Below are 13,873 nucleotides of genomic sequence, written 5' to 3' on the forward strand. Positions count from 1 at the left end.
CCTCTCCCCATTATTGATATACCGTAGGGTGAACTTTGGGTGCTATCATCAGTAGCAGGGAGATCTTGGAAGAAATTCTTTGTCACTAATTTTAAAGGAGGGATTTAATGTGAGGCCTAAATGTCCCGTTTTCCTCAATGATCCACCCAAGGACCACTCATCCTGAAGACGACCTTCTGTCCAGCTGTTAATGATGGTTATTTGGTTCTACCTATTCTATTGCATCCGATAATAATATTACACACTTGTCTCAAATAATCCTTTAATCTTCTCTGTTCCAATCTCCATCCCAATTTGCCATGGGACAGAATATAGACGTGGACAATTACACAACTAACTGGAGGAGGTGGCTCCACAAATATCCCCATCCTCAATGATGGAGAAGCCCAGCACATCAGTGCAAAAGATAAGACTGAAGCATTTGCAACAATCTTCAGCCAGAAGCACCGAGTGGATGATCTATCTCGGCCTCCTCCTGAAATCCCCAGCATCACAGATGTCTTCAGCCAATTTGATTCACTCCAAGAAGGCACTGGATATTGCAAAGGCTAGAGCCCCGACAGCATTCCTGCAATAGTACTGAAAGTCTGTGCTCCAGAACTTGCTGCACCCATAGCCAAGCTGTTCCAATACAGCTACAACACTGGCATCTACCCAGCAATGTGGAAAATTGCCCAGGTATGTCCTGCACACAAAAAGAAGGACAAACCCATCCCAGCAGGTTACCGCCCAGCAGTCTACTCTCGATCATCAGTAAAGTGATGGAAGATATCATCAACAGTGCTATCAAGCGGCACTTGCTCAGCAATAACCAGTTTTAAGTAACTTACCTTTTGTTCCAGCAGCTTTTTCTGAAGCAGCGATAGTGTGAGCGAGGTGTCAGCTGGGAAGGTGAGTTTCAGTTTTAAGTAACTTACCTTTTGTTCCAGTAGCTTTTTCTGAAGCAGCGATAGTGGGAGCGAGGTGTCAGCTGGGAAGGTGAGTTTCAGTTTTAAGTAACTTCCCTTTTGTTTTGGCGGACACGGGGACTGCTGGGTAAGTAAACTTATATATTCGGGTGGTGGCTAAACCCGAAACACTACACATGTAGTGTCTCCCACCCATCCTCCTCCTCGTACCAAAAAAAAAGGACTCTTGTGTGGAGGGTTTGGTAAGGTAAGGTTTTCCTTTTTTTTAATCTCTGTTGTCAATTTAGAGCAGAGGGGATGGAAGCTAGGGCAGTTGCATGCTCCTCTTGCAGGATGTGGGAGGTGAGGGTCACCACTGGTGTCCCTGCTGACTTCACCTGTGAGAAGTGCACCCAACTCCAGCTCCTCGCAGACCGCGTTAGGGAACTGGAGCTGGAGCTGGATGAACTTCGGATCATTCAGGATGCTGAGGGGGTGATAGAGAGCAGTTATAGGGAAGTAGTGACACCTAAGTTACAGGATAAAGGTAGCTGGGTGACCGTCAGGGGAGGGAAAGGGAATAGGCGCACAGTGCAGGGATCCCCTGTGGCCGTCTCCCTCAATAATAAGTATACCGTTTTGGATACGGTTGAGGGGGACGACCTACCAGGGGAAAGCCACATTGGCCAGGTCTCTGGCACTGAGCCTGGCCCAGTGGCTCAGAAGGGAAGGGGGGGAGAATAGGAGAGGGATAGTGATAGGAGATTCAGTGGTTAGAGGAACAGACAGGAGATTCTGTGGTCTCGAACGAGACTCCCGGATGGTATGTTGCCTCCCGGGTGCCAGGGTCATGGATGTCTCGGACCGAGTCAGCAGGATTCTTAAGGGGGAGAGGGAGCAGCCAGAGTCGTGGTACATATCAGTACGAATGACATAGCTCGGAAAAGGGATGAGGACCTGAAAACGAATATAGGGAGTTAGGTTGGAAGCTGAAAGGCAGGACGAGCAGAGTAGTATTCTCAGGATTGTTACCGGTGCCACGTGCTAGTGAGGCTAGAAACAGAGAGCAAGTGCAGATGAACACGTGGCTACAGAACTGGTGTAGGAGGGAGGGATTCGGATATGTGGATCATTGGGATACCTTCTGGGGAAGGTGGGACCTGTACAAGAAGAACAGGTTGCATCTGAACTGGAGGGGCACCAATATCCTGGGCAGGAGGTTTGCTAGAGCTCTTCGGGAGGGTTTATATTAGTTTGGCAGGGGGATGGGAACCGGAGCTACGGATCAGTGGATGGGGTAGCTATATTTGTCGTGAAGTTCTCCCTGTGTGCTGTTGTTGAAATCAAAGGACTAATAGAATGCTGGACTTTCTATCTAGTGGATTAGATTATAAGAGTGTGAAAGTTATGCTTCAGCTATACAAAGCCCTGGTTAGACCACACCCAGAGTACGGTCATCATTTCAGGGCACCACACTTTTGGCAGAATATATTCGCCTTGGAGGGAGTGCAGCGAGAAGATAAGCTGTGATTTGATCAAAGTTCTCGAGATATTAAGGGGGACCAGGTAGGGCAGAGAGAAACTATTTCGGCTAGTTGGCTAGTCTCGTACCAGGGACTTCAATCTAAAAAAAAACAGGGCCAGGCCTTTCAGGAGTGAAATTGGGAAACAATTCTTCATTCAAAATGTGGTAAAAGTTTAGAATTCTCTTCCACAAACAGCGATTAAGCTAGATCACTTATTCATTTCAAATCTGTGATTGAAATATTTTTATTATCCAAAGAGCTAAGTAACCAACGGATCAGATCTCGGCTCAGCAGTCCTGCCACATCCAGTCGTGCATGGTGGAGGACAATTAAACAACTAGCGGGAGGAGGTGGCTCCACAAATATCCCCATCCTCAATGATGAGGAACCCAGCACATCAGTGCAAAAGATAAGGCTGAAGCATTTGCAACAATGTTCTCGGCCTCCTCCTCAGGTCCCCAGCATCACAGATGCCAGTCTTCAGCCAATTCATGGACCAAAGAGCTGAACTCAAGAGGTGAGGTGAGAGCGACTGCCCTTGACATCGAGGCAGCATTTGACCGAGTATGGCATCAAGGAGCGCTAGCAAAAGTGAGGTCAATGGGAATCAAGGGGAAAACCCTTCGCTGGTTGGAGGCATACCTAGCGCAAACGAAGATGGTTGTGGTAAAAGCAAAATACTGCGAATGCTGGAAATCTGAAATAAAAACAAGAAATGCTGGAACCACTCAGCAGGTCTGGCAGCATCTGTGAAAAGAGAAGCAGAGTTAACGTTTCGGGTCAGTGACCCTTCATCGGAACTGACAAATATTAGAATAGTCACAGGTTATAAGCAAGTGAGGTGGGGGTGGGGCAAGAGATAACAAAGGAGGTCTAGATTGGACCAGGCCACATAGCTGACCAAAAGGCCACGGAGCAAAGGCAAACAATATGTTAATGGTGTGTTGAAAGACAAAGCATTAGTACAGATTAGGTGTGAATACACTGAATATTGAACAGCAGCAAGTGCAAAGCTGAAAAAAAACAGTGGGTAAGCAAACTGAACAAACTAAGATGAAATGAAATAAATGCAAAAAGAAAAGATTGTAAAAAATGTAAAAAAGAATGTAAAAAAAAAAGGAAGAAAAAATAACACTTAAAGATGGCTGTGGTTGTTGAAGGTCAATCATCTGAGCTCTAGGACATCACTGCAGGAGTTCCGCAGGGTAGTGTCCTCAGCCTAACCATCTTCAGTTGCTTCATCAATGACCTTCCTTCAATCATAAGGTCAGAAGTGGGGATGTTCGCTGATGATTGCACAATGTTCAGCACCATTCGAAACTCCTCAGATACTGAAACAGTCCATGTAGAAATGTAACAAGACCTGGACAATATCCAGGCTTGGGCTGATAAGTGGCAAGTAACATCCGCGCCACACAAGTGCCAGGCAATGATCATATCCAACAAGAGAGCATTTAACCATCTCCCCTTGACATTCAATAATGGCATTACCATCGCTGAATCCCCCACTATCAACATCCATTGATACTGGAGTATCCATATAAATATCGTGACTGCAAGAGTTGGTCAGAGGCGAGGAATCCTGCGAAGAGTAACTCACCTCCTGACTCCACAAAGCCTGTTCACCATCTACAAGGAACAATTCCGGAGTGTGATGGAATACTCTCCACTTGCCTTCTAAATATATGGTTTCAGACAGGTGGGAAATGGTGTGAATGACTTCCGCTTTTCACCTCTGAACTGACCACAGGTAGTGTTCGAACAATAGTGTTAAGTCTCTGAGTGTTTCAGGTCAAATAAACAGACAAACAACCAGTTTTCTCTAGGGTGAAACAAAGATAAGTAACTATTTATTAAAACAATACCCAAAAATGTTCACAACCTCACCTACTCACGTATTCATGCACATTCGTACACAAAAGCAAAGATATAGAGCAGAGGGTAGCATGCAATAAGAGTTCTATTGTTGTAAACAGAGCTCACATTGAAACCTTCTGGGTTTTCCAGGAGGAAATTATAACACCATTGCAGCCCTGAATGTTCCTCGTCTTGGAATTGATGAAGTGTCGCAGACTCAGTCCAAAGTTGGTGGTGGATGTCCTGCTTCAATTTCTCTGATAAGGAGTTTAAAGTCACCTTGCAATCTCTCTGCCTAAGTAGTTTAATGATTGTCCTGGCAGGGCTTATTACTTAGCTGGATCGATCTCAGAGCTTCTCTGGCTGGAATGGCTTTCTGTCTCTCTCTCCCAGAACAATTACTTCTTTTAAGGTAAAAACTTATCAGATTTTGGTTTTAGACAGGTAACTCCAGAGGTTCTTCCTTGGGGTGTTCATACAATGTCCCATGATGCGGGGAACATTGTTACATAATGGCGTTTGAATGTGCTCCATTTTGATAAACAGGTGTTATTTCACACCTACTATTTTGGCCTTGGCTTTGGAGTCAGTCTGTCTGCAAAAGCCTTTGCTAGCCCAGTATTTGATGATGAGTAATTAGCATGGGATGGGCTGTTTTACATATCATTGTGTCTCCTCAAGGCAATTCCAGACATCCGCAATGTTGATTGGCTGTACAGGAGGGGGATCACTTGACCTTTCTCTCCATATTGCCAGGTTGCAGAGTGTCCATTTTCTTATGCCATAGTTCATAGGGTGGCGCTGTGGCTAGCACTGCAGCCTCACAGTTCCAGTGACCCGGGTTCGGTTCTGGGTTCTGCCTGCATGAGCTTGTAAGTTCTCCCTGTGACTGCATGGGTTTCCTCCGTGTGCTCCGGTTTCTCCCCACATGCCAAACACTTGTGGGTTGATAGGTAAATTGGCCATTGTAAAAAATTGCCCATGTGTGGGTAGGTGGTAGGAGAATTGAAGGAAGGTGGGGATGTGAGAGGGGAAAATGGGGTTAAGATATTTATTTAGAGATACAGCACTGAAACAGGCCCTTCAGCCCACCGAGTCTGCGCCGACCAGCAACCATCCATTTATACTAAGCTGACAGTAATCCCATGTTCTCTGCCACCTACCTGCACTAAGGGCAATTTACAGCAATCGATTTACCTATTACCTGCAAGTCTGTTGCTATGGGAGGAAACCGGAGCACACAGAGCACAGGCAGCACCCAGAATCGAACGCGGGTCTCTGGAGCTGTGAGGCTGCGGTGCTAACCACTGCGCCACTGTGCCGCCCTTATAGGGCTAGTATAAATGAGTGGTTGATGGTCGGCACGGACTCGGTGGGCTGAAGGGCCTTTTTCGGTGCTGTATGACTCTATGAATTCAGTAGTTTACTTTTATTTCATAATTCCTCAAGTTCATTTAATATTTCATCACTATTCCCTCAGTGAGTGTGACAAGAGACACAGTGTACAAAAACAAGGAGATTATGGTAAACTGGTCTAAATCACTGGTTGGGCCTCAGCTAGAGTGTTGTTTCCAATTCGATAGGAAGGATGTCCAGGCTTAGCGAGGGAGTGGAGGAGATTTATTCGGATGGCAGCAGGAATGAGGGACGAGATGTGGAGAGACTGGAGAAGCTGGGATTGTTGTTCTTGGAGGAAATTAAGAGGAGATTTAATAAAGGTGATTAAAATCATGAGTTCTGACAATGTGGAGGAAATGTTTGTACTGGCAGTCGTGTCAGGAACTAGAGGAGACAGATTGAATGCAATTGGCAAAAGAACTAGAGGGGAGATGGGAATAAAAACAATTAGTTAGTGATTTATAATCTGGAATGCACTTCCTGATAGGGTGCTGGAAGCAGAAACAATAGAAAATTTCAGAAGGGAATTGGATAAATATTGTAAGGGAATCAATGCTGAGCTGCTCGGAGCTCTGGGCTTTGGGCTCTGATACAATCCTGCTCCTCTGAGCTCTGAATTTAGCACTGCTCATTGGGCTATAATCTTATTTATGATATGGAACTGAATTCTAATGCTGACAAAGATTTGTGCTCACTGTTTGATGAATCTGAGAATCATAGTGAAAGGATATTTCACAACCGTTTTCAGCTGCTCTCAGAATGTTCTCTGAGTCACTGTGTAGATACAGGTGTTTGTGCAGGTAATGAGGAGCTGGAGCAGGTATCCGATGGTACTTGCGGTGGGTGAAGGGGTAAAGGAATCAGACATGAATGCAATTCGCTGATACAGGAAACAGGTGACCTGTGTCGTCCATAAAAGAATAAAACTGCCTGAGATAGTGAAGAGTAAAATGATGGATTTTCTGCGTTTGTCCATCTCCGGGTCACTGGGACTCTCTCTATCACTGTCCTCCTGGAGTCTCCGGCGGGCTCTATTAGCTATTAAAATGTGTCTGACAGTCAGAGTGTTGAGGAGAAAAAGCAAAACGAATGGGAGCAAAGGGGTTAGAAGGTGATGAAGAATCTCATATGCTGCCCAGAGGACTGAAGTGTAATACTCTGGTTTTGTAATGCAAAACCTTTCCAAGTTATTGAAGATGTACTGAGCTAAAAATCTGAAGAACCAGGGAATACTTTCCAAACAGCTCAGCACAGGCACAGCTCCAATAATCACCCTTGCAGTTTTCTCAGTGCAATATTTTGTTTTCAGCTTCTGGCAACAAATGGCCACAAATCGATCAAAGGTGAAAATAACTGTAAACCAGACAGAAATCTCTGTGGTGGAAATAATGAGCATTGTTACCAAACTACATACAGGAGTAATATCCAGGAAGGAAACTGGGAAATAAACAATAAGCCACCTCAGGATCACATCAGTCATGACAATCATGAGATTGGCCGCTGCCATGGCTACCAGGTAATGAGTGACACATTTGGAGAGACCGCAGTTTCCCCGAGACAGGATCACAATCGCCAGCAAGTTAACTGCAAAAAGAAAAGGCGAGAATAACTGGTCAAGTTCAAAGCATCCGTTAAAACAGGATGATCTGTTGAATTTACTGCATCTCATATTTGAAAATGACATCTGATTGTACCAGTGGTTTCAGCAGGAAACGGGTGGTAAAATGAAAAAATACATATTGTGAATCATTTGAGAGGAATAAAAGCAGCATTAATCTTAAAAACAGGCATGAGTTCTGGCCATATGACCTGGGTCAGTAAGGGAGGGGCCAAGGGAGGAGAGCCTGCTGTCAATGGCATGGGGGCAAAGGAAGAGAGTGAGGTTGTAGGGCCTGGTGTTAACTGGGGTCTGGGGTCAGCCTTTTGTTAACTAAGAGAGGGGCAGGCAAGGGAAGAGGACGCCTGATAGTTAACAGGGGCGGGGGGCGGGTGTGTTGGGCAGGGAGGGGTGGTGGAAGGTGATGGGCAAGGTCAAGAGCGGAGAGTGAGGGGGAGTACATTGTGTTAACCAGCTTGGGGGCATAGTGTTGGTCGAAGGAGGATGGCTTAGTCTTAACAAGGGTGAGGGGAAAACGAGTGAAGGCGGCATTCTGCTAACAGGGGCAAGGGGCAGGTGATGATCGGGAGATTAAGAGGGGAGTGTGAGGTGGCAGTGCATGGTGTTAACTAGGCGGGGGATTGGGGGTATGTGGAAGTAGAGGACGGCCATGTCTTAACTGGGATGGTTGGGTGGGGTGTGGGGAGGGGAAAGCGAGTGAGGGTCTCTGTCTTAAATGGGCGACCACTTATTTTTAAACAGTGACCCCCGGTTCTAGATTCTCCCACAAGGGGAAACATCCTTTCCACATCCACTCTGTCAAGACCCCTCTGGATATTATATGTTTCAATCAAGTCACTTCTTGCTATTCGAAATTGCAGCAGATGCAAGCCGAACCTGTTCAATCTTTCCTCGTAAGACAGCCCGCCCATTCCAGTTATTAGTCGAGTCAACCTTCTCTGTCCTGCCTCCAATGCATTTACATCTTTCCTTAAATAAGGAGCCCAGTACTATGCACAGTACTCCAGATGTGGTCTCACCAATGCCCTGTATAGCTGAAGCGTAGCCTCCATACTTTTGTATCGAATTCCCCCATGACAAACAATAACATTCTATTCGCTTTCCTAATGAAGTGCTGTATCTGCATACTAACCTTTTGCGATTCATGCACGAGGACACACAGATCCCTCTGCATCTCAGAGCTCTGCAATCTCTCATCATTTAGAGAATATGCTTTTTTATTCTTCCCACCAAAGTGGACAGTTTCTCACTTGCCCACATTATACTCCATTTGCCAGGTCTTTGCCCACTCAGTTAACCTATCTATATCCCTTTGTAGCCCCCTTATGTCCTCTGCATTTGTTACTTTCCTACCTATGTGTCATCAGCAAATTTAGCAACCATACCTTCGTTCCCTTCATTTAAGTCATTTATAACAAAAAGTTGACGCCCCAGCACAGATCCTTGTGGCTCACCACTTGTTGCATCTTGCCAACCAGAAAATGACCCATTTATGCCTCCTCTCTGTTTCCTGTTAAATAGCCAACCTTCTATCCATGCCAATATGTTACCCCCTTCATCATTATTCAAGAAGGATAGCAGGGATAAACCAGTTAATTACAGGCCAGTGAGTCCAACATCAGTGGTAGGGAAACTATTGGGAGATTGGTTATGAAGGTAACAGCCCATGGGATCCAGGTCAATTTGGCAAATTGAATCCAAAATTGACTTACTGGCAGGTGGCAGAGGGTGATGATCGAGGGTTGTTTTTGTGAGTGGAAGCCTGTGACCAGTGGTGTACCACACGGATTGGTGCTGGAACCCTTGCTGTTTGTAATGTACATTAATGATTTGGATGTGACTATCGGAGGTATGATCAGTAAGTTCACAGATGACATGAAAATCGGTGGTGTCATGAATAGTGAGGAGGAAAGACTTGGATTACAGGACGATATAGATGGGCTGGTAAGATGGGCAGAACCCAAGAAAGTACAGAATGTCAGAGGGACCTTGGTGTACTTGTCCATAGATCACTGAAGGCAGCAGCACATGTAGATAAGGTGGTTAGGAAGGTATATGGAATACTTGCCTTTTTTAACCGAGGCATAGAATATAATAGCAGGGAGTTTATGATGGAGCTGTATAAAATGCTAGTTAGGCCACAGCTGGAGTACTGTGTGCAGTTCTGGTCACCAGACTATAGGAAGGATGTGATTGCACAGGAGAGGGTGCAGAGGAGATTCACCAGGATGTTGCCTGGGCTGGAACATTTCAGCTATGAAGAGGGACTGGATAGGCCAGGGCTATTTTCCTTGGAGCAAGGAAGGCTGAGGGGGATGGGGGGGGGGGGGGGCGGTGGGGGGAGAGGTGGACCTGATTGAGGTATACAAAATTATGAGGTTCATTGATAGGATAGATAGGAAGAAAAATTTTCCCTCAGCGGAGGAGTCGATAACCAGGGGGCATAGATTTAAAGAAAGGCCCAGGAGATTTAGAGGGGATTTGAGGAAACGTTTTTGCACACAGCGGGTGGTTGGAATCTGGAACATACTGCCTGAAGGGGTGGTAGAGGCAGGAACCCTATTTAAGAAGTATTTAGATGAGCACTTGAAAAGCCATAGCATACAAGGCTACGTACCAAGTGCTGGAAAATGGGATTAAAATAGATAGGTGCTTGATGGCCAACAAAGCCATGATGGGCCAAAGGGCCTGGTCCGTACTGTGTAACTCTATGACTCTATGAAAGTGAGATTTTATTTTCTGCAATAACCTTTGATGTGGTACCTTATCAAATGCCTTCTGGAAATCTAAGTACAATACATCCACCAGTTCCCCTTTATCCACAGCAAATGTAACTCCCTCAAAGAACTCAAATAAATTGGTGAAACATGATTTCCCTTTCACAAAACCATGTTGACTCTGCCTGATTACCTTGAATTTTACTAAATGCCCTGCTGTAACGTCTTTAATAATAGCTTCTAACATTTTCCCTATGACAGATGTTAAGCTAACTGGCCTGTAGTTTCCTGCTTTCAGCCTCCCACACTTTTTGAATAAAGGAGTTAAATTTGCTATTTTCCAATCTAATGTAATCTTCCCCGAATGTAGGGAATTTTGGAAAATTAAAACTAACGCATTAACTAACTCACTAACCACTTCTTCTAACACCCCAGGATGAAGTCCATCAGGACCCGGGGACTTGTCAGCCCGCAGCTCCAACAATTTGTTCAGTATCACTTCCCTGGTGATTGTAATTTTATTGAGTTCCTCCCTCCCTTCCATTTCCTGACTTACAGCTAATACTGGGATGTTACTTGTATCCTCTAGAGTGAAGACCGATGCAAAATATCTGTTCAATTCATCTGCCTACTCCCACCCCTCTTTAGCTAACCCTATCGTCATATCCTTCTATTCTTTTCTCCCTCTTGTGATTATCTAGCTCCCTCTTCAATGCATCTATGCTATTTACCTCAACTATACCCTTTGTTAGTGAGTTGCTGGCGATGTTTGCACATTCAGTTGCCAACGTAATGTATCAGACACTGAAGCAATGAAGTGATGAATGCCAGATTACCAGTAAGGGCCTTCCTGACCAGGAGGCATTGAACTCAGCGTTGCTCTTCCACAATCCCTGCCTACACCTGCCTTTTGTCATTGCAATGGACAGAGGGGGAATAGAGAAGCTGCAAAGGTTACAAGAGTCAGCGACATGCTGGATCACAGGAGTCTCAGCTCAATCTCCTGAAAGGCATTCACCACCTGCTCACCGACAATGTCATATGCAGAAAGAAATCTGAACTGAACCCTATGTCTGTTGAGTGTATTGAGGGGCTCAGATGCTTAGAACATTTGTGTTTGATTTCATTTGGCCCTTTGGAAAAAACTGCTCACAGACAGGATACACTTAATGCCCCCTCTCTTTCTAACTTCACGTTTCTCTCAGGAATTTCCTTTGTGCCATTCCACTCTGAAAGGGAGGGATTTCCTCTGCCATGTGCTGTTCCACACTCTCCACTTCTTCACCCTTTCTTCCATCAGGATATATTGTGGTGTAACATTCTACCATTTGGTATGGTGGTTGGTCCAGGGGAAAGTTCCGTTCTCAGGGATGTTTCCAACATCACTGGAGACCCGGGATGGAGATTATTGGACTTCAATCACTGACTGAGGCAAGGCCTGGCTGCCCACTCTTTCCAGGGCCAGAAAGAAAAATCGATATTGACACATCTCATCCGTCTCTTTTTCTGTTACCTGAAGGAGTGATTGTATTTCATCCCTACAATGCTAATCCTAGGTCATCCAGTGTGCAGGGTAAGCAGCTTGGAGGATCTTCTAAGCCTGGCAAAAGTCAACAGTTACAGGATGTGCAAGATTGTCAGGAATGATAATGCTTCCTACTTGTGCAGACCGGGATTGAACCCAAAACTTAACGTCCTTTCTGGCACAAACTCACACTGGTCAGTGAAGTATGGATTCACATGGGTTAGAATTATTGATGAAACCAAAAGTAATCTTACAAACGATATTGCTGCACTCTTACACCAGCTCTTGCTCATGCATCTTTCTTTTCTAATCAGTTGTGGTAATTTATTCCACTGAATATTCTTTCAAACAATTGTTCATTTAGACAGCACCTTCAAATTAGGGAAATTCCTCAAAGCATAAGGAAAAAATAGACACTGAACATAAAAGGAGAATATTAGGAGGGTTGACCAAAAGCTTTCGAGGTGGGTTTCAAGGAAGGTCTCAAAGGAGAAGGAAGTGCAGAGGTGGGGGAAAGGAGTTCCAGAGCATGGGATCCAGGTAGCTGCAAGGTGGCCGCCAGTGGTGGGGTGGAGTGAAGGGGTGCACAAGTGGATAGTTAGAGGAATGAGAGATCAGAGGGGGTTTTCGGGCTGGGGAAATTTATAAAGAGAAGGAAGGGTGGGCTATGAAATAATTTCAACAGGGGGAACAGAAGTTTAAATTGGAGACACTGAGGAAACCCGCAGTTAAATGAATCTCAATGAGCACAGGGTGAGTAGGATTTTGTACTGGATAGGATAGGAGCAGCAGTGTATTAGATGGAGATGAATGGAGGTTAGAATGGGTAGAAAGAACTTGCATTTATATAAAGATTTTTGAGTCCTTAGGATATCTTACAGTCCTTCCCAACCAGATGTGGGGCTCGGGTACAAAACAGATAAAAGAAAGACCATTTGATCCACCTTCAATTCTAACATCCAGAAAAACTCCATAATGTGTCTGCACAATACAATATTCAATTGTTTCTCACATGCTCCCAGGTTTCTGTTCCAGTATCCAGAACAAATCTAGAGCTTGATGACTTTTTGTGTGAAGAACTTCCTGAAATCTGAACCACTGTCATGGTTTGGTCTGAAATAGTGCCCAGTATGGTTATAGCCTTCTTACATCGGAAAAATACATCTTTCAGTCACTCCTTTCAAGGCTGAAAAAGCCAGGTTTTTCCAGTTTTCCTTCACAACTTGTTCTTAGTGCCCAGAGATCTTCTGGCTGTTCTCTAAACTGGTTCCTTTTCTACTCAGGATCAGGACTAGAGTGAGTGAGTGCTCAGTTTGAGCATTGCTCCTTCATTTTCATTCCAATGTCATCAGTACATGACTCAGTATTCAGTTTATTTGGTTTAATATTACTGCACCGTGATCTTGACAACTGGCCAGTTGGTCCTCTAACACTTTGGGATTATGTTTGACAATTACATCACCATTTCTGAAGGAAACGTGTTTTCATAGCATCATCTTTGAAGAGCTATCCAATTAGTCCTTCTCTTTCCCCATAACCCTACAATCTTTTCCCATTCAAGTATGTATCCAGTTCCCTTTTATTATTGAATCTGCCCTTTCAGGCAATGCCTTTCAGATCACAACATCTTGCTGTATAAAAGGTGGCCTCATGCTACTTCTGGTACTTTTGCCAATGATCTTAAATCTGTGTCCTCTGGTTACTGAACATTTACCCACTGGTAACAGTTTCTCCTTATTTAATCTATCAAAACCCTTCATCATTTTGAACGTCTCGATCAAATGTCCTCTTGAAATTCTCTGCTCCAAGGACAAGCCAGCTTTTCTGGTCTCTCCAAGTAACTGACGTCATTCATTCCTGGTACCATTCTGGTAAATTCCCTCTGCACCTTCTCTAAATGCGTGGCTTTATTCCTAAAATGTGGTGCACAGAATTGGCCAGAATACTCCAGCTCAGGCCTAACCGGTGCTTCATAAATGATCAGAAAAGTGTCCATGCTTATTTCCTGTATTCCATTATTAATAAAGCCAAGAAACCCATATGCCTCTGTAACAGCCTTCTCAACTTGCCCTGCCATCTTCAAAACTTTGTGTACATACCTCTTCAAGTCTCACTTCCTGAACCCCCTTTAAAATTGTACCATGCCCTTCATATTGTCAGCCCTCGTTCTTTCTACCAAAATTAATAAACTTATACTTCAGTGCATTAAATTTCATCGGCCATGTGTCTGCCCATTTCACCAGTCTGAGTCCTGAAGTCCGTCATTATACGAACATACGAATTAGGAGCAGAAGTAGGCCATTCGACCCCTCGAGCCTGCTCCACCGTTCAATAAGATCATGGCT

General features: G+C 44.7%; 1 protein-coding gene across 1 annotated transcript; it reads right to left on the bottom strand.

Annotated features, from left to right (window-relative positions):
• Positions 1-6,422: 6,422 nt before the first annotated feature.
• Positions 6,423-7,337, bottom strand: LOC137378622 (probable G-protein coupled receptor 139). Its single transcript, XM_068048916.1, has one exon. The coding sequence runs from the start codon at positions 7,335-7,337 to the stop codon at positions 6,423-6,425; it is 915 nt and encodes a 304-aa protein (XP_067905017.1).
• Positions 7,338-13,873: the final 6,536 nt, after the last annotated feature.

This window comes from Heterodontus francisci, chromosome 17, assembly GCF_036365525.1.
Source record: "Heterodontus francisci isolate sHetFra1 chromosome 17, sHetFra1.hap1, whole genome shotgun sequence".
In the NCBI taxonomy this organism is placed as follows: Eukaryota; Metazoa; Chordata; class Chondrichthyes; order Heterodontiformes; family Heterodontidae; genus Heterodontus; species Heterodontus francisci.

Bases quoted from the DNA above. Each gene is read 5' to 3' on its own strand.
- LOC137378622 (XM_068048916.1), bottom strand. From the start codon at position 7,337: ATGAGATGCAGTAAATTCAACAGATCATCCTGTTTTAACGGATGCTTT.